General features: G+C 34.4%; 2 protein-coding genes across 5 annotated transcripts; both read left to right on the top strand.

Annotated features, from left to right (window-relative positions):
- Positions 1–7,696: 7,696 nt before the first annotated feature.
- Positions 7,697–20,554, top strand: LOC117932435 (CDPK-related kinase 3). Of its 4 annotated transcripts, none has more exons than XM_034853683.1 (11): positions 7,697–8,585; positions 10,244–10,374; positions 10,719–10,760; positions 10,864–10,972; positions 11,121–11,199; positions 17,888–18,184; positions 18,651–18,760; positions 19,068–19,175; positions 19,381–19,443; positions 19,886–20,053; positions 20,139–20,554. In XM_034853683.1, the coding sequence occupies exons 1-11, from the start codon at positions 8,055–8,057 to the stop codon at positions 20,274–20,276; spliced, it is 1,776 nt and encodes a 591-aa protein (XP_034709574.1). In that variant the 5' UTR covers positions 7,697–8,054; the 3' UTR covers positions 20,277–20,554. The 4 variants fall into 4 exon arrangements, with proteins under 4 accessions (XP_034709574.1, XP_034709575.1, XP_034709577.1 ...); XM_034853686.1 differs by lacking the exon at positions 7,697–8,585 and adding an exon at positions 8,773–8,855; XM_034853685.1 differs by lacking the exon at positions 7,697–8,585 and adding an exon at positions 9,153–9,374.
- A 3,813-nt stretch (positions 20,555–24,367) lies between these two features.
- Positions 24,368–25,336, top strand: LOC117932621 (probable xyloglucan endotransglucosylase/hydrolase protein 28). The gene has a single exon (XM_034853900.1). The coding sequence runs from the start codon at positions 24,368–24,370 to the stop codon at positions 25,334–25,336; it is 969 nt and encodes a 322-aa protein (XP_034709791.1).
- Positions 25,337–25,458: the final 122 nt, after the last annotated feature.

The raw sequence follows: 25,458 nt of genomic DNA, 5'->3' as shown, positions 1-25,458 counted from the left end.
TCGAATTAGGGTTTTAATCATGCTAATATGTTATGTTTGGTTTTGAAAAAATAATTAGGAAAGAAAAAAATAATGTTAAGAACTTGTTACGTAACCATTTTCAAAAACGGTTTTTAGTTTTTAAAAGCAAAAAACATAACATTTTTAGAAAAAATATTTTTTAGTTGTTTTCTTTTTGTTTTTAAAAAATAATTATACTAATATGGAGAACGATTAAAAATAAAGCACTACATATAAAAGTTATTTTTAAAATATATTTATAAAAAAAACGGGTTATAAACATTTTAGGTTCTCAATCAACTATTTGTTTTATAAAACATAAAGATCAATTTTTAAAAACCATTTTTTAAAAAAAAATTATTTTCGAAAACAGTTATTAAACATGACTTAAGGAAAATAGTTTTCTCATATTTTGTTATACTATGACAAATATAAAAAATAAATCAAATATAATTAAAATTAATTAACAATTATAAAATTGCCTACAAATCATTCCATAGAAAAACATTGACCCCAAAAAAGCTCCATAAGATGTTGATCCTAAATGACAAGATTAGTTGCGGAGAAAAATGAAGATAGAATTTTTAAATTATTTAATCTGTATATTAAAAAGTTCAAATAAGTGAAATAAGTTTGAAATATTGTATAAATATAATTTATTGAACATAAATCTTTTTCTTTTTACTTTTCCTTTTCTTCTACTTTTTCTCTCTATTTTCCTTCCTTTACATTTTCCATCAAAATTTCCAAAAACCAAACAAAGTTTTACTATATAAAATAAATTAATTCAAGCATGATTCCAACGAATCATTATCTTTTTCTTGAAAACCAAACATAGTTTTAGTGTTATAATTTATACTTTTAACACTAGAGGAAGTAGAAATGGAAGTAATGAATGATAGTATGTCATACTATCATCAGCCAATCAAACATAGTTGTAAGGATTATAGTTGATTACCCGGTGTTGCTAGTTGAAATTAAGCTTATAACATACTAACAAATGCCATACATTTTTCCAAAGGTTCATGGATCAATTTAGGTGGGCCAGCTTGGGGCCCATATCGAGCTGGCTGCGAGCTAGACCAACTCCTTGAGGTGAAATTGCCCACCCAATCTTCGATGAATTGGAAGGAAGCCCAAACTTAGAATGCCATTCAAAAGTCCAACTATTTTATTTGGTTCCAGCCCAGAGCACTGATTACTCGTTCGGCCCAATGAAGTTAACCCACTGGGCCAAGATTGGACCATTCAAAGGTGCATGTATAACCGATTAAGCCCTAATTTTAACTTGGACCGGGATTTTGGACCCAAGCTCAGATCTCAAACCAGTCATATATATTGGTATCACGTGTTCGTTATTGGGAGGACTTTATGCAGCCAAACAAGCTTTGAAAATCCGTAATTTTCAAGGCAACGTTTGGTTGGCTACGCATTAGATATCATTTTCAATATGATAGACACCTTGATATTTGTTTAAAATAATATTTATTGTAAGTAATTTTTTGTTTCTTTATAATAATATTAATGATTAAGATATTTTAGATTTATAAATAAAATATTATATATATATATATATATATATATATATATATATATATATATATATATATATATATATATATATATATATATTTTATATCAAATAATGCAAATATTAGTATTATTTTATGATACATTTATGCATAATTTTTTTTTTTTTCAAACAATAAATTTAATTTTTTTTAATCATTTTTTTTTTTGAAAAATGATTATTAATTTTTTTTTAAAAAAAATGAAGAAAATGGATGAAAAAAGATAAATTTATGATGAGTAAGATATGTTTTTCTTATATTTCAACTTAAGAATATTATATGCCACGTAGAGAGGATATAAAAGAAGAGGTTAGATAATATAATTCATCATTTATTTTATTTCATGTTATATTTAATGAATCAAATATGATATAAGGATGTTTGAATATGACGGTCAAATGTGCTCCCACGTTCTCCAACACGATTATCTACATTATGGACAATTAGAGAAATCCATGTCGTATGTTTTTCTTCCATCTTAATATGGAAAGTTAAACTATATTTGACCAAATCAAAATTATTTTTATTTAATGTTTAAGTCACAAGCGAATAAATCCAAAGATAACTCATAACTCAACCCAATTATATTTTTGTTGCTTATTATAATAACCGTCGATCTTTTAATAGAAATGAGGTAACAATAGATTAGTTATCGTTACATCAATGGAGGAGTATCTCAATGCATGTTTCTACTTTTCGAGTTTAAATCAACGAACCGAAGAAAACCTAAAGGAATAAGAGACATGAGCATTCTCCCAAGCAATGCCACACTCTCTCTTGAAATTAGGTCTAGACTAATATTACCAAGTATTACATAGTTTTAGCACACTCACACACTAGACCAACTATTCAAGTTCATCTAGTACCACTCCTTGTAAAGAGGTGAGAGAATTTGCCACAACATCTAGTTTTTTTGCTATAAAGTCAATTGTCTATGCTTGTGTTTCACGGAAGATGCAAAAGAGACAAGAAAACAACACTAAAAATAAATAAGAGATTTTTGTTTCTACTCTAGTGATTTTCAAAGTAGAAGGGAGTAACCTATTTATAGACTCAATTAAATGAAGTGTCTCCATCAAATAACCATTTAATTATGATAAGATCTCACATCTAATAACCTTCTCATCAAAGAGGCTCTATATGATAGTCTTCTTATCAAAAGACTACCTAATCTGATGGATTTGCTTCATTTAGACGACTCTCATCTCGATAATAAAATTAATCAATGGATATATATATATATATATATATATATATATATTGAATGATTGTTAAATCATAACAAATAATTATTTAGCAGAGAAGGGTCTACCAAATGCTAATCTAGAAGTCACTTTAAGTGATTTTTAAAACTTAATAAAAGTGATCTAATGATTTTTAAAACTTAATCAAATACATACTTATAACAAAGTGCTTCCAAACCTTATAAAGCACTTCTAAAACTTTATCAAATACCTACTTATAATAAGGTGCTTTTGAACCTTATGAAGTACTTCTAACTCAAAAAAATTACTCAAAAATGCATCCTTAATATCATAACACTATTTATCTTTTTATTACTAAAATAAAAAAACAAATCTTTAATGACATAACCAATTACTTACTTCCTCTACAACCATTTTTTTTATTTATTAATTAATCAATTAGATATATTCTTAATACTTTATGTCTATATTTGGTTTTCATAAAGTGCAAGGGAATGGAGAAGAAAAATAAGAAAAATGATTTCTTCATATTTGATTTTATTACGAAAAAAATACAAAAAGGAGTTACACATAATTAAAATCATTAAAAAATTATATATTTTTAAATTATTTAATTTTTGCATAAAACATTTAAATATAAAATAATATATAAAAATAATACATTAACTTTAAATCTATTTTTTATTTTCTTTCACTTTTTTTTTCTCTTTATTTTCCCTAAAATAAGAAAAGTATGAAGAAGGCGACATTTCAATTTTTGTTTCGTTCGTAACAAGTAGGTTGCATAAACATGTGAACCTTATGTTGATTTTGGAGACTCAATAAAAATCATTTCATTCATAATTCTACAATGGGACCGCATTTTTTCTTTCTTCCAAAAATTGATTTTCAACCACAACACCCACCACTTTCCTTCATTTATAGCTATAAAGTCTCTCTGCTAACTTTGAATTGGCTTGGAGTTGGGTGGCAACTCTATTCAATGGGGGCCAAAGGTGTCTTGTAGCTTTAACTCTTTGGCAATGATGCACCATACCAATAACTTCATTTCTAATTTTTGAAAAAGTTCTACTTCATTTCATGAAAGCTACAACAAATATAAGCCAAAATAATTGAATTTTATTTCTCTCTTTTTGGGTTTAATATTATGTTGTTTAGATAGTTTTTACATCTATTTTTAGTGAAAAAAATAAAAGGATAATTGGTTATTTTTGCCTTCCCATTGGTTTTAAAAATATGATGTCATTAAGAATAAAAATAAATTTGATATTTATAAAAGTTTAATCAAATAAAATTTTAAAAATTAATTGGTTAAAAGAGATGAAATAATCCCTTAATTTGTGAATTTAACTCTTCTCGTGTTGTTACTTGAAAAATAACTCATTTTTTGACATAAATACTTTATATCATTTTAAGTATTTACACGTAGTGTTTAAAAGAGATGATTATTTTTACATGAAAATAATGAGGGTATTTTTGTCCAAATAAGACCAAAATAGGATGAAGGGTTAAATTTCAATATTTGAGCTTTCAATAATCTTTTTAATTAAATAATCCAAATGTAAATAAGCACTTTTTTTTTTTTTGGTTTTTTTTCAACATAGATAAAATTATGTTAAGAAGTATGAGACCCATACTAGAGACTTTTATCCAATATTCTTAGCATCTAGAAGGTTCTCTAAAGAATCATAAACAATTAAATATCTTAATTCATTTTGAAATAATGGGTATAAATATAAAATAAAAAATAAGTAAAAAAAAAAAACCCAAAAACCCATTTGGGATTTTATTGCATTCTTGGTAAGAAAATTTCACATTCTAAAACCCCCCAAAATTGATAAATTTGTTGGAGGTATTGGTAGAGATACAAAAGGTAAAAATTAATTTAATATACATATCTAAAATTAACACACCAAAAACTTGTGCAAGTGAGGTAGATTCTTTAATAATACGTGTATTTCAAAATTTCAAGAAAATTTTATTATTTATGTATATGTCGTTAATAATGGGTACATGGCATTTGCCCATCTTTCATATTATTTATGTATATATCTTTCTAGCTATAATTTTATAAAAATTGTGCCTATAATAATGGATTAGACCAAAATTTTATTTGGTTTAAAGTAAATTTTCTACCATTATAATGACAAAATGATAGGTTTTGCAGTCGCGTTGCCCCATTCTAATTTTCTACTATATTTTAAAACACTAAGATCGTATTTGTTTGTTTTACTTAATTGTAAATAGAATTTAAAATTAAATAGTAATTAATAATGTTAAGTATTAGATTATTTAAAAAATTAATATATTACTTTTTCTATTTAAAAAAATCAAAATATTTGATTTTTTCTATTCAGTAAAAAACTTATAAGTCATAAAAAAATAAAATAAATAAACAATATAAAATTTGAAAGCAAATTGCTTTCCGCAAAAGATTAAAAAACAAACGTCCTATAAATTTAATATGTCATTAAAGTATAAACTTGAGGAATAAAAAATTTGATTTTTTTACTTATGAACGAGTCAAATAAAACCACAAAGAATAAAAGTTGCTCAACCTATTATAGCTTCCTTGTGTACCCACTTCTTGGTCTTTTACATGTGTTTGCCCAAGATGTCACGTTGTTTAACTATTTCTCTTTGACTTATTATTATTTAGACCCTTTTGTATTGTAGTTGGTATATAGTTAAGTAATCCAATAGAGTAGGTTTCATCATCCTCATTTTATTATATCTTATAAAATTCTTGTAATCTTTGTTAGGTTGGTAAAGCCGTATATCCCCTGTATGATATTGTGGGCCTTGACTAAGACCGTTTAATATTCTCCCAAGCATTATTTTACTAGAAATTTTTTTTAATTCTTTTTCCTCATTTGTTTCCATTCAGTACAAGGTTTATGATTTTTCTAACCTATGACTTTTTCTAAAGTATTACCAACACCTCACATAATATTGATTATTTGAATATAGCTTATAAGTAGGGTTTATGATAGATTAATCGATCATTGAGCGTAACGTATCGGAAATGATCAAAGTTCTAATTTCATTAAAATATTAAAGACGTGTTTGCTCATGATGTATATAATTTCAAATTATGTTAGTAAAGACAAACATTGTAATTTTAACCTCGCATTTTGAATCGAAATTTGATCTTATTGCTCAGGTGTATATTTATAAGACATGAATGTTTATATTAGAATATCTAATTAGAGTTACAATTATTTACCTTTTTAGAAAAGAAGATGTTGGTGTACATTCCACTAAAAAAAACAATTTAAATAATTCATTATCGATATTAGTTAAACACAAGATAGAAAACAACATATGTTTTTCAATTTTTTTATTAATAAGATTTTTTTTTTTTTAGATTATCAGTAAATGCCTCATTGTTCATATAAACTTTTTCTTTTCCATCGTTGAACAATTTTATTATCAATTTTCTTAATTATATCAATTTTACATCTATAATCATGTCCTTGAAGTGTTGCAATATCTTTATCATTAGAAGCATTCAAAATTGTATGGAGACTCGATGCATCTTGACAATTGAACCGTCATCCTCATTATCAAACATGTAAAGTTAATTGAAGTTGGACCGTTAATAATAAAGTCCCGCCATAATGCTAATAAATTATATGCGTATTATAACTATCTTAATAGTTTGGAAGAAAAAAAGAAGTTCCCCGATATTTTACGGATCTGGGTTAATACTAGGGATAAAAAATTTAACGATTATTTAATGAAGACCATTGAAATTTGTTATAAAACAAATATTAGAGATGTAACAGATTTAACGAACGTTCAATGGTACTAGTTAAAAACTTGTTATAAAAAGTAACAAATACTTTTAATTTTTTGTTACTAAAATCTATCTACTGATATATTCTCGAAATCCCGCGCTTTTCCTTTCTAATTATTTACTTTTTTTCTTGTAATAAAATACTTTATTGTTAATGTGAATAATTATTTATATAAAAAAAACTTCATTGTAGGCAACATGAACAATTTTACTATGATTTTTTTTTTTTAACTATACCTATCATAATGAAAATATTTTCTAATTACTTTAAATAATCACCAAGACATCATTATTCTCATTATGAAAGTACCAACCCCTCTAGGCCAACATCATTGCCTTTCTTTGCACCAATCTAACTTTCCTCATATTTAACTAATCATTCAAGTGTTTTACAGAAGTTTTTCTTGTTAAAAAAAAAACCATGAATACTTCAATTGATTATTGCAAATCAATTTGAAGATCTGTTTGGATCCTGTAAACAAAAAAAAAAAAAAAAAAAAAAAAAAAAAAAAAAAAAAAAGCCAAGACATCATCATATGAGCCACATTTCAAAATTAGAAAAAATGAAAAGCAAAGAAAAACAGTTTTGGGAAGTAATCAGAATTTGCGGCTGAGAAGTCGCCACGTCAGCTTTTAAACTCCCCTGCTGACCTTCGTTGAATAGTCGTCATTTTCGAACCTTCGAACCAGGCTGTTCATGCACCGGCGTTGGTCAGCTCTGATTCTCCAATCCACTCTGCGAAATCTCGTCCCTACTCCCAACTCCATTCATTTAACATACACCCCGCTCTCTTTGCCACCCACGTGCCCAATCGGGGTGTTTCCGTAACACGACCTAATCATAAATCCCCCTTGAAATACCCGAAACACCCTCGGACCAGTAAACCAACGACCACCTAATTCTAATTTTTCCTTTTACATTAAGCGCTTTTTTCTCTAAATTAAAAATTTTAAAAACCCGAAACAAAAATAAAAAATATGAAAAGACAAAATGAAAAGGGGCTGTGTTGTTTTGCGGAGAAGGAGGACTACTACTATGTGGTGAGGTGCAGGGAATGAGGGTGAGGATTACTGTGATTTGGAGATGATATATATTTTAGACAACGAGTATCATGGTCTGTGGATTGAGATGATGAGTTGCCATGTATGATTCCATAGATTTAACGAGCCCAGATCTTTCCGTATATTTTATTTCTCTGTATGATATCAACTCTGTACAATTCCCCAACTCTTGCTATATAACCCTCTGTCACTCTCGTTTTAGTTTTTCAGACCGTGTCTCTTTCGCTCTTTCTCTCTATCTCTTTCTAGTTTCTGACTCAATTCTTCCTTCATTCTCCATTTTTAACGTTTTCTCGCCGTAGATCTCATTTTTTGTATCGGTTTCCGGCGAGAATCTGAGATCTGAATCAGAGGTTTCTCGCCGGCGGATGTTGAGAGTTTGACCGGGGAGCGATCTGAGAGTCGGGAGTGGTTGCGATGGGGCAGTGTTACGGGAAGCCGGTTGTGAATGGGAACGGTAAAGGAGGTGTGGTCGAGGAGTATCCGCAATCGCCGTTGCCGTCGGTGGGGAACGGAGCGGCGAGCGTGCAGTCAGTGAAGACGCCTGCTCGATCATCGTCGACGAGCCCCTGGCGGAGTCCCTTCCCGCACGGCAGTGCTTCCAGTCCGCTTCCGGCAGGAGTGGCGCCGTCTCCGGCGAGGTCGTCGACTCCGCGGAGGTTCTTCCGTCGCCCGTTCCCGCCTCCATCGCCGGCGAAGCATATCAAGGCGTCTCTCGCGAAGCGGCTCGGTCCTGCGAAGCCGAAGGAGGGTCCGATCCCGGAAGAAGGTACGGAACCTGAACAATTACTTGATAAGAGCTTCGGCTACGGTAAGAATTTTGGTGCCAAGTATGAATTGGGGAAGGAGGTTGGGCGAGGGCACTTTGGTCATACCTGCTCTGCTAGGGGCAAGAAAGGAGAGCTAAGAGACCAACCTCTTGCAGTGAAGATCATATCAAAAGCGAAGGTTCGATATTATTACTTTCTTCTGAATTTGATGTCTCATTGATTTTGATCAGTTGAATTGGATTTACATTTCTTGTTGCTTTACTCTTATCGATACATCTGGTTAACATTTCTTGTTGTTTTTCCGTGTAAGGCTGGTTGAATTGGAAAATGATTGAACTTTGCTTGTTTTTTGTCTCTGTTTTTTTAAGGTGATATTGGATGCGTTGCATGATCTGAAACCTAAACCATGTGCTTATTCGGCAATGTGTCCCAATTCCAACCGGTTTAGGTCAGGTTCATATTTATTTCCAAACAAGAATGTTGTTTTTTCCCCGATAATTTGGAGTAAAGTTAGGAAGTAGCGTCTGCTAGAACGATCAGAAAATATACCAAATCAATTTTTCTTATAAAAAGAAAATTATTGCTGAAATGAAAAGTCTTTGAGCTAAAACTGAATTGGAATACCTCAAATATTAGTAATGATAAAATATTTATTTTTATGTATCATTGTCGAAGAGAGTACAATGCAGGTTAATAGTATGTATTTATAGTGAGAACCCTTTTCTGCAAATTTTCCACTTTAATCCATTAACCTCACTCTCCTCTCTATGTTAAACATTTTGGTAGCCAAATATGGTATATTTAGTTGATAGTTACTTCCAAAATTCTCAGTTCTCCCAAGGTTATTTGATATGCAAGGGACAGAGAAATAGGTGCTTGTCCAGCAGGAATATTAGGCATCTGATATGGAGGCCTAAAAAATTTCAAATGTGATCTTACCATGCTCAAGTCGCTATATATCCGTCATGTAAGTGTTCTTTTTTTTTTTTGAAAAAAAAAAAAGATCCATCAAGCATGTCAATGTGATTGACCCAGAGTGTGGGTTATAAAGTCCATCCTTTTATTCTTGTTTCCTAAATAAACATAATTATTGATGCTTTGATCGTCGCACACATATTGGACTTGATGGAGAAATTCCAGATCAATTATCTTTCATTTGGCCATTTCTGTTTCTTGAGTTGTTAATATTCAATTAAATGAATTCTGAACCATGCACTGTAAAGATTTTGGAGCTAATAAATGTTTCAGTTATCTAATGTCTTTTCTAGACTGCTATAAAAGCATGTTGTTAAAGCTTTGCGAGATCTTCAGCTGGGTTTTTCTTTTAGGTAGTCTTAACAATAACTAATCATGTCCGAAAATACTGATGGTAGAAAAACGGTATTACTGAAATTCTTGCATCAATTTTTGGAAATGATATGAAGAGAGAAGCAGGAGGGAAAGAAAATTAAGATGCCAGATCATTGCAAATATCCGTGGTCCTGGTTGGACTGCATGTGTATTTGTCTGACATCAAAGAACAAAAGTTAAGGTGATGTTTTAGCCATAATTAGTGAGAATCAAACCTTCGACTGAATCAACCACTTCATGTGCCTTAACCAACATGCCCTGGGTTTTCACACAAAAAGGGATTGAAATCCATCTACTGTTTCCACACTAGATAACTAGCCAATAAAAATTGTTTTTCGGGTTATGGGTGATCAAAATCTTTTCATTCTTAGCAATTTTGTGTAACACGTGGACCTCAAAGTTTAGAAGCTATGAACTATATTCTTATTATTATGTTTGACATATCAACTATGTAGTTACAGTATCTTAACAATCTTAAATTGACAGATGACAACAGCAATAGCAATTGAAGATGTTCGTAGAGAGGTAAAGATATTGAAGGCTCTATCAGGGCATGCGCATCTAGTCAAATTTTATGATGCATGTGAAGATGCAAATAATGTGTACATAATCATGGAGTACGTATTTTCTTGCTTACTATTCTAATTTTTGGAGACTGTAGTTCAACATTGTTAGGACCACTTTGAGTCTTATCTGTTTTGTTATAAGATGTGCTAGTAATCTTCATCAAATTTTCCTCATATGGAAATTATGATTTCTCAGCACCTTAGAATCCTATTCATGATAAACTATTGATGAATGTACAGTCATCGTTCATTTGTGAATGTATTGAAATAATATGTTTTCATTATGTTTAACCATGAAATATTCAAAGGTTCAGATTTTACTGATGATTATAATATCATCGAAGTCCTTTACATGCTTCTGAATTGGGTCTGAAACATTTTGTTTTGCTTATCAGATTGTGCGAAGGTGGGGAACTACTAGACAGAATTTTATCAAGGTAAAAAATGACCCTTTTTTCATTCCCCCAACACCCCCCCCCCCCCCCCCCCCCGACACACACACATATTTAGAAGTTATGAAATAGTTCTCATTTGTTGCAGAGGAGGAAGATACACTGAAGAAGATGCAAAAGCAATTGTTGTACAAATCTTAAGCGTTGTTGCATTTTGTCATCTTCAAGGCGTTGTGCACCGTGACTTAAAGCCAGAGGTTTCTTCTTTTGCTTGATTAATGTTGATGAACTGTGACCAACTATCTTATTCCCTTTTTGAAAGAAGTGCTGCTTTCTTTCCTTTTACGTTTAATTCTCTCACCATATAGTAATAATTACTGATACTCTTTCCTTGTTGTCGAACAGAATTTCCTTTTTACCTCAAGAAGTGAAGATGCTGATATGAAGCTTATTGATTTTGGTCTTTCCGACTTTATTAGACCAGGTAATGTTTAACTATACTTAATTTTTGATCTATAATTTGTCCACTATTTAACAAAATTCTTATCCTTTATAAATAACTATACTTGATGAATTTAGATAATGGCCTTGTATATCCATGTATCATGAAACTTTAAGGTCATTTCAGGTGTGATGAAGCTGGGCTATGGTTATATTTGACAAAAAAGCACTTTATAATTTAGTAAAAGGCCCTTGCTTGTACTAGTGCAAATAAGTAATTGAAACATACTCCGAAAGTTATCAGTTCTTCATCATACCTTACTGTTTTTGTAGTACATGTAAGCTTTTCTTCAGGAAGTTTCCTTTGGGCATTCTTCTTAAGGCAAGTTATTACAGACTTACAGTTACACTATCCCTCCAATTACCGGTGAAGAATTTCTGAATTCCTTTATTGATTCTTTAGGTACACACCATACACATATATATACACAACTGACTGAATAAGAAAAAATCAATCTAGCTTGATTCTCTCCTAAAATTAGGAAACTGAATCATCCTAAATGATCTCTCCTTCTTTATTCCTAAAATACTTTCCTAAATTAAAAAACCCTAACTTTGAATGCCAAATTTCAACACTCCCCCTCAAGCTGGAGAATATATATCATATAATCCCAGCTTGCAAGTTAAGTCTTCAAAGTTAGGCCTAGGTAAAGCTTTGGTGAGGATGTCTGCGGTTTGGTGCTTGGTAGGAACATAGTTCAATCTAACCGTCTCACTAGTCACCTTCTCTGTGATGAAGTGTCTGTCAATCTCAATGTGCTTGGTCCTGTCATGATGCACGGGGTTCTTTGCTATGCTTATAGCTGCCTGATTATCACACATCATCAGAATTGGAGATGAACTCGTTTGCCCCAGTTCACTAAGAACCCTTTTTATCCAAATCCCTTCACAGATTCCCTGTGCAAGAGCTCTGTACTCAGCTTCTGCACTACTTCTGGCTACAACTGATTGCTTCTTACTCCTCCAGGTAACAAGATTTCCCCAGACAAAAGAACAATATCCAGAAGTAGACCGCCTGTCAATGATGTTTCCTGCCCAATCCGCATCTGAGTATACTTCAGTGTCACGGTTCTCTGTCTTTCTGAAGAATAGACCTTTCCCTGGTGTCATTTTTAAATATCTAAGAATCCTGTAGACTGCTTCCATGTGTTCCTCAGTGGGGCTGTGCATGAATTGACTTACAGCACTCACTGCAAAGCCAATATCTGGCCGAGTGTGTGAGAGATAAATCAAGCGCCCGACAAGCCGCTGATATCTCCCCCTATCTACCGGTGTACTTTCTTTCTCGATACCAAGTTTCTTCTGACTATCCATAGGAGTATCAATTGGTTTGCATCCAAGCATACCGGTCTCCTTAAGAAGATCGAGTATGTATTTTCTTTGAGAGACTACGATTCCCTTCCTTGATCTAGCCACTTCCATACCAAGGAAATATTTCAAATTTCCAAGGTCTTTAACTTCAAACTCCTCTGACAAATACTTCTTCAAATTCTGTAATTCCTCCATATCATTCCCAGATAGAATAATATCATCAACATAGACTATCAATATGGCCATTTTCCCGGCATGAGACTTCTTGACAAATAGAGTATGATCAGCCTGACCTTGTTTATAGCCCAGCTTCAGGACTGCTTTTGTGAATCTATCAAACCAGGCTCGGGGAGATTGTTTAAGGCCGTACAAGGATTTTTGGAGTTTGCAAACCTGATTCTTTGCCATACTTCCTTCGAAACCAGGTGGTATTTCCATGTAGACTTCCTCTTCTAGGTCACCATTTAGAAACGCATTTTTTATGTCCAGTTGTTGCAAGCACCAATCTTGATTGACAGCCAATGAGAGAAGAATCCTGATAGTGTTCAGTTTTGCAACAGGAGCAAAAGTCTCCTGATAGTCTATCCCATAGGATTGCGTAAACCCTCTAGCTACCAAACGAGCCTTGAATCTCTCGACTGATCCATCTGCTTTGTATTTTATGGTGAAAATCCACTTGCACCCCACGGGCCTCTTCCCAACCGGCAAATCTGTGATAGTCCACGTCCCATTCTTCTCAAGTGCATCAATCTCATCTTGTACTGCCTTCTTCCATTCTGAAATTTTTAATGCCTCTTGTATTGTGTTGGGAACCTGAGTATCATCAAGAGAAGTAGCAAATGCTCTGTAAGATGGTGATAGCCCTTCATATGTAACATAATTCCCAATTGGGTGATCTGTACATCTCCTAACACCCTTCCTCAATGCAATCGGCAGAGTAGAATCATCAATGCTGGGAATTAACACCTCTCCAGCCCTATCCTCACCTATGTTCTCTTCAGGAAGACTTGAATTGGAGTCAATATATTGGCCACATGTTGACTGTGATCCGTGCTCTAATTCCTGTCTTTTCCTCCTCCTGATGTAAACTTGTAAGTTCTCATTAGCAAGTTGTGGGGCTATAGGTTGAATAGGCATGGGAGACTGGATGGTCACAGGAGATGGCTGGACTGATGACGGTATGGGTGTGGACAACTCAGTGGGCACGAATTGAAGAGGATTTGGTGACTCTGAGTGAAAAGAAGGTACACCCTCAAGAAGAGACTCCCAAACTTGATGTTCATTCATGCTCTCCCCCTGAACATGAGATTTGGGATAGAAGAAGACATGTTCAAAGAAAGAGACGTCCATGGTGGTGTAAAATCTTTTGTTGGTTGGAGAATAGCATTTGTACCCTTTTTGGGTTGGAGAATACCCTAGGAAAATGCACTTATTCGCTCGAGGAGCAAATTTGCTACGATTTTGAGGATACACATGAACGAATGCCGTGCAACCAAATACTTTGAGTGGTAAATCAAAAGAGGCTGCACGGGTGTGAGGAAATTGTTTTAAGAAAAGTTGACGTGGGGATTGAAAGGTAAGCACCCTGGATGGCATACGGTTAATCAAATAAGTAGCTGTGAGAATAGCTTCCCCCCAGAAATAGTTTGGAACATTAGAGGAAAACATAAGGCACCGGGCAACCTCCAAGAGATGTCTATTCTTGCGTTCAGCCACCCCATTTTGTTGTGGGGTGTCAACGCAAGAACTTATGTGGATAATGCCGTGATTTTGAAGATAAGTACTGAGACTACTAGTAAAGTATTCCTTTGCATTATCTGACTTGAGGACTTGAATTTTGGAATTGAATTGATTTTGAACCATAAGATGGAAGGTTTGAAAAATGTGCCCGACCTCTGACTTTTCTTTCATAAGGAAAACCCATGTTACCCGTGTATGATCATCAACGAATGTCACAAACCATCGAGTGCCAGAAATATTTTTTATCCGGGAGGGACCCCACACATCACTATGTACTAGAGAGAAAACAGTCGAAGGTTTGTATGGGATTTGAGGATAGACTGTTCGAGTATGCTTTGCAAACTGACAAATTTCACAGTGATAAGATGCTGGATTTTTATTGATAAATAATTTGGGAAACAATTTTGCAAGGTAAACAAAGCTAGGATGACCAAGGCGATAGTGTAACATTATAATCTCACTATCTTTATTGACCTTAGAATTTGACACAGAATTGAAAGACTCTAACATACTCTGAGACTGTACGCAACTTGCTTGAGAGACTTGGTTTGAGAATTGGCCACATGAGAGGAGGTAGAGCCCGGAACACAGTTCAGCACTGCCAATCATCTTCCCCGATTTCAAGTCCTGAAAAACACACAAGTTTGGATAAAATTTAGTAACACATTGGAGATCACGGGCCAATTTGCTAATGGACAAAAGATTACAATCCAAGTTTGGAACATGGAGAACAGAGTCAAGATATAAGTCTTTAGTAAGTTTTATAGAACCTGTCCCGGCAATTTTTGACTTTGAACCATCAGCAATATGGACGGATGAATGACCATTACTTGGCTTGTAATTTTGAAGAATGGTAGCATCTCCTGTCATGTGATCAGAAGCACCTGTGTCCACTATCCACGACTTCATTCCTCCTCGATTAGCAGTGAAGGCTACACCGGTAGTACTGCCACTGCCAACTTGGCTTAATAGTTTCTGTAGCATCTCCATCTGCTCTTTGTTGAATGGACTCGGCTCGGGAACAGAGGTGCTCTCAGAGTTGGCAGCCACGTGTGCTCTGCCATCTCTGTCAGACCGTGGCTTTGGTTTCCAATCAGCCGGTTTGCCATGAAGCTTCCAGCAAGTCTCCTTATAATGGCCTGGTTTCTTACAATAATCACACCAAGGCCTATCCCGTTTCTGACGATCTCCACCACTACTATTAAATGACCGAGTCGCAAGGGCAGAGGCATCCAATGTTGGGGCAGGTTGCTCTTTGGATCCCATCATCACTTTCTTTCTACTTTCTTCACGCCTAACCTCTGAAAAAGCCTCCCTGAGACTTGGCAGGGGTTTAATGCCCATGATTCGGCCTCTAACATCATCCAATTCCCTGTTTAGTCCTAGGAAAAACTTGAACAGTCTCTTTTGTTCCACAATTTTCCTGTATGTTGCTGCATCATCAGGACATTTCCATGAGTGAGTCTCGAATAAGTCAAGGTGCTGCCAATACCTTGTGAGTGTGTTGTAATACTGAGTAACTGTCTGCTCTCCTTGGCGGAAGTCATGTAGGGCTGATTCAACCTGAAAAAGTTCTGAAATATTTTCAGAACTTGAGTAAGTTTCTTTGGCTGCATCCCATATGTCCTTTGCAGTCCTAAACAACAAGAAATTTTCACCTATGTCATTATTCATGGAATTGATAAGCCATGACATGATCATGCTATTTTCAATCTTCCACTTCCTGAAACCCGGTTCTGTAGTTTCTGGCATGACTGCTTCTCCAGTGAGGTACTCATCCTTTCCTTTACCGCAAATGAACAGCAACACAGATTGTGACCACTGTAAGTAGTTATGGCCATTTAATTTGTGTCCTGTGATGAGAATAGGAGAGGAATCACTACCACCAAGGTTTGGAATTTCAGATCTGCCTCCTAATTCTGGTGACGTGACGCTGGATACTTGTGATGATGCCATTCCGTATTTCGTCATGGACCGGAAAGGTAGAAGAACACTTCCCAAGGCACGTGCAGGGATTGGAGTTGAGGAAAAATAGCCGGAGGACGTCGGAAAAGCTGATCGGAGGGCTCGCGGAGGCAAAAAGACCCCAAAAGAGGCACGTGCAGGGCTTGGATGGCAGAAACAGGTACGTAGGGTGGCTGGTCGGCGTCAGGCGAGCTTGGAGTAGGAAGCGCGTCGCCGGAAAGTGGCTCACGCGCCCTCACGCGCCGGCGCGTGAGATGCAGTCGCCGGCCGGAAAAACGCGCGTGGGAGGCGCGTGGATGGTTTTTTGGCTCCGGTGTTTTTGGAAAAGTTGTAGATCTCTTCCAGACGCTCCTTGTGGTGTGAAAAAAACCGTCGCCGGAAAAGTTCGCCGGAAAAGTTCGCCGGCGGTGAATGTTTTTCTGACGACGATTCGACCGACCGGAAAGCGTTTTCCCCCTTGGCTCTGAGAACAGGGACTGATGACCGGAATGAGAGATGGTCGGATTGAGAGATGGCCAGAGAGATTTGGCCGGAATGAATGATGGCCTGAATACGAGGTGGCCAGAAGGGATTAGGGTTTCAGAAAACTGGCTCTGATACCATGAAGAATTTCTGAATTCCTTTATTGATTCTTTAGGTACACACCATACACATATATATACACAACTGACTGAATAAGAAAAAATCAATCTAGCTTGATTCTCTCCTAAAATTAGGAAACTGAATCATCCTAAATGATCTCTCCTTCTTTATTCCTAAAATACTTTCCTAAATTAAAAAACCCTAACTTTGAATGCCAAATTTCAACAACCGGCAATCCTAATTAAGTTCTGGATGATGCATTCTGCATGCCAATGATTGATCTCAACAAGTTAATAACTTCCACTGAAGCTAGCTTGTCTCTTTATCAACTTTGGTTCTAATTATCAATTCATGTATGTGCACCATCTCCAAAAGCTTATTGGAGTCATAACTTGGGTTTGTTTAGTTAGACTCAGATCGTTAAGGAGACAAGCATGGGGTCTAAGGTTGAGCATGTTTTGTTTGATTGCACCTGAACAAACCTCATGTCAAGCTGAGTATAATGTATCTGTGTGTTAATTTTTTTGCTCTTCTGTCTAGCTTATTTTAGGATTTTTTTCCAAAAAAAAAAATTAAATTAAATTAAAATCTGTGAAGTGTAGCTAAATTTTGGGCTTCTTGTTTGTCACAATTAACTTTTGCGGAACTTGTAGCAGGTTCATGATTTTTCCAACAACAAATTTGTCATATTTTCTATTTTACTATTCTATTTTGTCCTACCTGCTTAGGGAATTGTTTATTTATTTATTTATCTATCTCTTAGGGTAAGATAGGGTGTAAATGTTGACTGTAAGCAAAAATTCTTTTGTATAAATGAGAATTCTGTAGATGAGCATGTTTAGATGGTTCTCAGATGTTCAAGAGTAGTTCATTGCAAAATGCTATGTGTATTCAAATTTGAAAAGAATTCTATAATTTTCAGCATTCCATGCATAACAGTCATAACTCATTATGCAGCCAGTCTGCCAGTATTCATTTCATAACTTAGCTTGTTACCCTATTTCCCTCTTAAGTCAAAATGGAAATTTTCTTACCTGTTTGTTTTTCCCCCTTCCAAATATGCATATATGCAGATGAAAGACTCAATGATATTGTTGGAAGTGCATACTATGTTGCACCTGAAGTTCTCCATAGATCCTATTATCTGGAAGCAGATATTTGGAGTGTTGGTGTTATTACATATATCTTGTTATGTGGAAGCAGGCCTTTCTGGGCAAGGACAGAATCAGGAATTTTTCGTGCAGTATTAAGAGCTGATCCTAATTTTGATGATTTACCCTGGCCTACAGTCTCAGCTGAAGCCAAGGATTTTGTTAAAAGGCTATTGAATAAGGACTACAGGAAGAGAATGACTGCCGTCCAAGCTCTGAGTAAGCACTATTTCCTGTCATTTCTGTGAATGTGTTCTGGATATTAGCTGGATGATAATTTTTTAAATGCACTGCTGCTTTTCCTTTTTATGGTTCTTTGTTATGAGAAAAGCAACCAAGTTTAGCGGAATGAATGTCATGGACCAGTAATGGTTTTGTGAGTGAAATGATTTTGATTGATGGAGTTTTGTGAGGAAAGATCTATTTTGAATGTGTTTAGATGCTACTGCTGTCTTGTGAGTGTAATGGTCAAAGAGCCGCTTGAAATACTTAAGTGGCCATTGAAGATGGAAGCATCTCTAGCAATAGGCGCTCCCTTTTAGGTGGTTGAATGTTTGGACTATGAGAAATTTGGTTTGAGTATTAGCTATTACTGACATTACATTGTGTATGTTATCACCAATCAGATTTCCCTTTTAGACGCCATTAATTAATTTGACTAATGAGGACAATTCTTTAATTGCAGCTCACCCCTGGTTGCGGGATGGAAGTCATCCTATCCCTCTGGATATATTGATCTATAAGTTGGTCAAGTCTTATCTTCATGCTACACCTTTTAAACGTGCTGCACTAAAGGTATTGCCCTTGTAATATTTCACACCACTCAATGTCATTCCTATTATTTCTTTGTCTGGATGAACTTTTAGAACTTTGTAGACGTAGACCTATCTTTATACCTTTAGTTATATTTGTTTCTGGTTCTGGTGCATTCCATAGAGAAACTTTTATGAACAACTATCAGATTTATTTATGAAAAGCTTCAATCATATCTGATCAGAAAATAGGACTTGTGTGAAAACTGAAACATGAATATTTAAAGATTGAGGATTGTATTTCAATATGTTTTCAACAATTGATTTTGCTATTTTTCTCATGTTTTCAGGCTCTCTCAAAAGCTTTGACGGAGGATGAGCTGGTGTACCTTAGATCTCAATTCAAGCTGTTGGAACCTGGTAGAGATGGGAGTGTGTCTTTGGATAGCTTCAAAATGGTTATTTACTGTTTCTTTTCTTTTAATTTGAGCTTTCATCCAATTGTTCATTTATGATTTGAGTATCCCATCATTCATTCTATTTTCAGGCATGACATGGTCATTTAGTTAAAGAACTAGTATAGTTTCCTTTGTTGGGGTCTTTTTTTTTCCTGTCTATATAACATCAAGTTTATGGCTTACAGAAGTAAAAAATAATTTGTAGGCCCTTGCACGGAATGCAACTGATGCCATGAAGGAATCTAGGGTTCCTGATATTCTAAATGCGGTACGACATCTGATATTTTTTTCTGCTAGAAATGTCATATTAACTGCTATCATTCTGGACTTCATCATGGAAGAGCTAGTTTTGATATTAGGTTCTAAGTTTACCAGGATACATTTTAAATGAGATCACTAGTTCTCATCAAATCAACAACTGCAATTGCTTCACATATGATTCTTTTATCTCAGCCTTAATTATTTAAGCTAATCAATTCTATAATCTCAGGTCTTTTTCCAGTAAGTTGAAAATGAAATCAATTTTAAACTTCTTATCAGTTAGCAGTCAACTCTCTCGTCATTGCTTGCATTGAACTTAATTCTATTTGATACAAGTTCCTTTTATCCTTTTTTCTGCCTCTTATATTTTCTGTTGTTTTGTGTGCCTATTTTCATGTCCATTGACTCTGTCATCAGTCCTCAAAATTGTTGCATTGATGTTATTTCAGTTGGAACCGCTGTGCTATAGAAGGATGGACTTTGAAGAGTTTTGTGCTGCAGCTATTAGCACACATCAACTGGAGGCTTTGGAAGGGTGGGAGCAGATCGCCTCTACTGCTTTTGAAATTTTCGAGCAGGAGGGGAATCGTGTCATCTCAGTTGAGGAGTTGGCTCGGGTATTTACGATTACTCCTTCAAGAAACAATTCATACGCTTGTTTTAGCATGTATGGCTTCTTACTTCTGCGATCCATTAATGCAGGAACTGAATCTGGGTCCTTCAGCTTATTCGGTCCTGAAAGAGTGGATCAGAAACTCAGACGGAAAGCTCAGTTTACTTGGATATACCAAATTTTTGCATGGTGTAACTCATCGAAGCTCAAACACCAGACAGCATTAGTTTTTAGGCTTTGAGATTTGATTCCTTAAAAATTCATGACATTCAGAAGATTTGCAGGAATATTTTTTCTTCTTTGGGGGTTGGGGTAAAGGAAAATTGTGTATACATGGATGTTAGTGAAGCCAGATGTGATCTTGTTGAGGCGAATTAAGTCAGAAGGATCTCTTTGCTCGTTCCCTGCTTTGGCAAATCTTATATTTATGTGGGTTTGAGCTCATAGTATGATTGTTTTAATCATTTCAAGAAAGACAGAAAAGAATTAACAATTGTTTCCATAATCGCTAACTGATCTCTATTAACAACTCCTAGTATTTATTGCTTATAAAATGTAAATATCATTGTCATTCAGATACCAATGACCATTAGCAGAATCCCAAACGATGAAGGTGGAGAAGAAATCCCCAAAGATTCTATCCAGCATGGAAGCCAGAAGAAGGTTGGGACACTCTGCTCCCTGTTCGGTCTCTTGCTCATGCCTGCAGGTAACTCTCTTTTTGTAAATCTTGTTTCTGAAACTCTACTGAAAAGCAATGTTTCCATGACAGAGAAGGCTTCACCTTCTCTGCAGATTGCAAAAAAGTGGAAGAACATCTTCCTATGAGTTTTTTATACTGTTAAATTGAAAGTAAATCATTTAGATATTTGGTTGATATGTTGGGTTCAATTTGAACCCAGAACCATTGGAAATGAATAAAGGAATAAACTCCCACAATTAAATTTACATTTGGTTATATATTTGGACAAAGACTTACCGCTAATAAAGTTGTGATTTGGATTGAATTGACTTGTCATATTAGATATGCCCATGATGATTGCTTTATCCCTAACATGGAACCCTGTATGTATGTAGCTATCAATTCTTCATCTCCTGGGTCATTTCTTCTTGTTTCATCATTTCAAGCCTTGACAAAATACCATGAATAGCGTGTCAACACATTCTCCTTGTCTTGCTTTTGTTACTCCACTTAATTATTTCATGGTCTGTCTACATATTTCACAATTATTTTTTTGAATTATCTGTCATGCATGGTGGCCTTTGGACCATAAACCAAATGCCCAAATACATTGTAACCCACGTCCCCCACATTGGTTTAAGTTTGGTGTCTGGTGACTAAAATTACACTTCCAAACTAAGTGGGTCTGTCAAAATTGAATAACTAGTAATAATGTTTCAGCATGCATGTTTTTAGCCTCGTGTCTTCTAGAAAAAGCACTTGAAAGTTATGTTTATTTTGTACAAGCTTTCCAATTTCTTCTTTTGATATGGTTGATTATGTTTTTGTTTGGCAGGACAACGGGGTGATATAGGATTTTAAAATCTTATCATCCAAACAGACCGAAAGGGTATGGATAAAGTTATCCAGCTAAGATTTCTAATTCTGACAAACTAGAATATCCTAGCTTATTCCTCCCCCCACCACCCCCCCTCCAAATGGATTAAATATGTTTTTTTAACCTGATTCTTATTCTATTAGAGTTAAATATTACCTACGAGTACAGGAAATGATACCCTATAAGGTTTTATTTTTTAGACACTATTAAAATGGGCCCTTTGCAGACAGTAATACTAATACCACAAGTTCTACAAGTAGTTACATGTGACAAAATTGACTGAGTTGGGAATCGGGTCGCACCAATTCATCCAAAGTCAAGTGGGGTTGAAGTTGGGAGAAGAACCCCTCAACTACCACACTAATCATGATGGAGGAGGAGACACATGAATGAACACCTGCACACTTCCAGCATTTTTAAGTGGAAGGAAGCCACCAGGATCTCGCCTTTTTAAGTGGCAGCCAAATTAAAAAACACACCCCAAAAATGCAGCACAAAAAACTTTGAAAAGTTGGATTACTCTCACCCCATTGTCCCCTCTTTTTGCATAGTTTATTTTGCCTTCTTTTCTCAACAAACAAACACCAGGCAAATTAGATCTTCACGTAACAAAAAGGGCCCGGAGGCTTTCACAAACACCCCATGTTTCAACAACTCTTCTCTAGTGGGGTAGTGCTCCATGCACCATTTATTTTTAAAAAAATTAATAACGAATTATCAAGCATGTGATTATAATTTATTTTTTAAAAAAAAAAAAATCATCCGATTCAATGATTAACATTTCGGTTGACTTTTCCAATGACCAGTCCTAAATCAAAATCATAGCATTCTCCTTTTTATTGTAGTGTGTAACATATATTTATAAAAAAAAAGCACAATTCCATTATTGGGTTACATTTCAGTATTTTTCTCTAATTTAATTTAATTAGTTGACTTAAGAATTGGACCCATGAATGAAGCTCTATGATGGAAACTGGTGGCAGCCCTATTTGGACTTCAACTTCCCTAGAAAAAACCGAGAACCTCACTTGCTGAATGAATCTCATGAAAATAAAAGAGCACAATTATCTTATTATTTTTCTGGCAAACCATATAAAATCATCTACAATCTCACTCTTGTGAATAATCTAAATGAAAGTCAATCCAACACTTGGGTTTCAAAAATATAAAAAAGTAGCTGATGACTGATTGGTGCCAAATCACTTATCAATTTCCCTGTAACAACACGAATTGCATTGTTAATTTTCTTGGTCAACTATGGGTGGCAGAAGGAACGATTAGTGATGTTTGTGATGGTGAGATTGAATATTCATTATTATTTTTTATATTATTTGTAAGAAAATATTAGTTGCTTTGAAATGGTTGAGGCAGTTCTCAGGTCAGCAATAAAAGGGAGAGACCATTGACCAAGGGAGAAAAAACAAATGTTGACATTAAGAATATTAATCATTTTTTTTTTTACTAAACTAATAAAATGAGAGTTGAGACAAGAGAAAATTATAAGGTACTGATTCAATATCATATCGAATTTTAAATCTCAATTTTTTATTTTGTTGTTAAACTTGGAGTATTGAATAAAGGTACGAATAAATAAGATTAGATTAAAAGAAATGAGACATTTCTTATATCATGATATTTTGTATTAATTAGTACTTTTGGACTAGTGGAAGGATCCTTGAAATTGAGAAATCAAAATTTTAATTTACAAAAATGCATTTAATAATTTAAAGTGATTTAATAACTTAATTTACGTCATTAAGTAAATTAAATATATTTGGTAAAATAACTTAATAGTTTGATTTAAAGTAAAAAATAATTTTAAGTAATAAATAAAAATAATTAACTTATTCTTGAATCAATATCTTTATTTTACCTTTTTTATCTTGATTTCTCTTAGTTATCTTCATAATTTCTTTTACTATTATAGGACTTTCATTGTTATTCAACCTCATTTACCTTAATTGTAAATATGAAAATTAATTATTTAAAATAAATTTTAATCTAATTTTATTAAACAAATTAATACTTAAAGTAATATATAAATGATAAATTTTAAGTCATTAATTTAAGTATAATTTAACGTAAATTGTTAAGTGATAAGTTATATCACATAGCCCCAAATTTAGTAACTTGAATTAAAATTTTAACATTATCAATATTTTCTGGAATCTAAACCTTTCCTTATATTAATTTTAGGAAAACAAAAAAAAGCAAATCATGAAAATAACAACTACTTTGTGATTAATTTTTTTTGGAAAATTAAACACTTTCAAGAAAGTGAATCCTGAAGATAATTTTTATTTTCTTAATTAAGTCATTTTTTTTTTTACTTGAAATAATTTCCATAAAAACTCTGGCAGGAAAATTCAACTTTAACAAGGAATATTCTTGATATTCCAATTTTGATTTAAAAAATTATAGATCACAAACACTAAAAGAAGAATAATTGTTCCTACAGCTTTCTTCTATGCCTGCAAATTTAATAACTTGCCAATGAGAGAATGTAAGAAATAATAAAATCAAAATCATATAAAGATTTCATAGTCATTCAAAATATCTTTTACATGATTCTACTCAATATTACAGCTAGAAATTTCCTTCTCTAGAGTTTATCTCCATGCATGCATGGAAAGCTGAATAAAAACATATCACAATTCCATAGTTTTCCATCTATGGGTTTAGGGTTTCAAATCCTTGATTATTGTATATAATTAATGAGAATTAATGAGATTCTTACCGGCCAAACAAATCCAAGGAAGATGGCCAAGTCTCTCTTTATTTGCTCTATCCTTCTCCTTCTTAATTCTTTCCTTTCTTTCCAATCTTCTGCAACAAACCTAGCATATTCCACGCCCTTTGATCGTTGGTTTTTCAAGGTTTTTGGGGACGAAAACATAAAATCTGTACACAATGGCACAGTGGCGAAGATCAGTCTGGATCAGAAAACTGGTTCTGAGTTTGTCTCTTCAGATATTTTCCTCCATGGATACTTCAGTGCCTCCATTAAACTACCAAGAAACCAGGACACTGCAGGAGTTGTGGTTGCGTTTTTTACCATGAATCAAGACATATACAGCAGGAACCAGGACGAAGCGACCTTCGAGTTCTTGGGAAACGTCAAAGGCAAAGAGTGGGTGGTTCAGACCAATATTCATGGCAATACAACCATCAGAAACAGCACCAGTAAAGGAAGAGAAGAGCGCTACACCCTCTGGTTCGACCCATCCGCAGATTTTCACAAGTACAGTATCCTCTGGACTGAAAACCATATCATATTTTACGTTGATGATGTCCCCATAAGGTTGTTCATGAGGACAAAAGCCATAGGAAACTACTTCATCACTAGTCCAATGTATGTGTATGGCTCAATACGGGACGGGTCAGACTGGGCCACCGATGGAGGAAAACAGAAAGTGGATTACAAGTATGCTCCATTCACTGCTGCATTTTCTGAGTTAATTTTACTGGGATGTCCAGCTGACCCAATTGATCTCAAACCCTATTGCATTGACGAGGACCCATGGGAGAAGAAGGTTCCTACTGGTTTGACAAGAAAGGACATCACCCAGATGAGGAGGTTCAGGCACAAGTTCATGACATATTCTTATTGCTTTGATAAGGAAAGGTACCCAGTTACTCCACCAGAGTGTTTTGTTGATGGCCGTGAAATGGAGCCGCCTCAAAATTTCGACCCTGTTGTGTTTGGTGGAGACCCAGTTGAGAAGTGAAGAAGGGATTTCTACTGAGTTTTTTCTAGGGTTTTTAGGTTGATATTTGTTTAGGGCCTTGTGATTAGTAAAAGCATATAGTTAGGAAGTTTATTAGTAATAACATTCTACATTGTTTTAAG

The sequence above is a fragment of the Vitis riparia genome, chromosome 15 (assembly GCF_004353265.1).
Source record: "Vitis riparia cultivar Riparia Gloire de Montpellier isolate 1030 chromosome 15, EGFV_Vit.rip_1.0, whole genome shotgun sequence".
In the NCBI taxonomy this organism is placed as follows: domain Eukaryota; kingdom Viridiplantae; phylum Streptophyta; class Magnoliopsida; order Vitales; family Vitaceae; genus Vitis; species Vitis riparia.
Note: the sequence above shows the minus strand (reverse complement) of the source record. Positions and strands in the feature narration are given on the sequence as shown.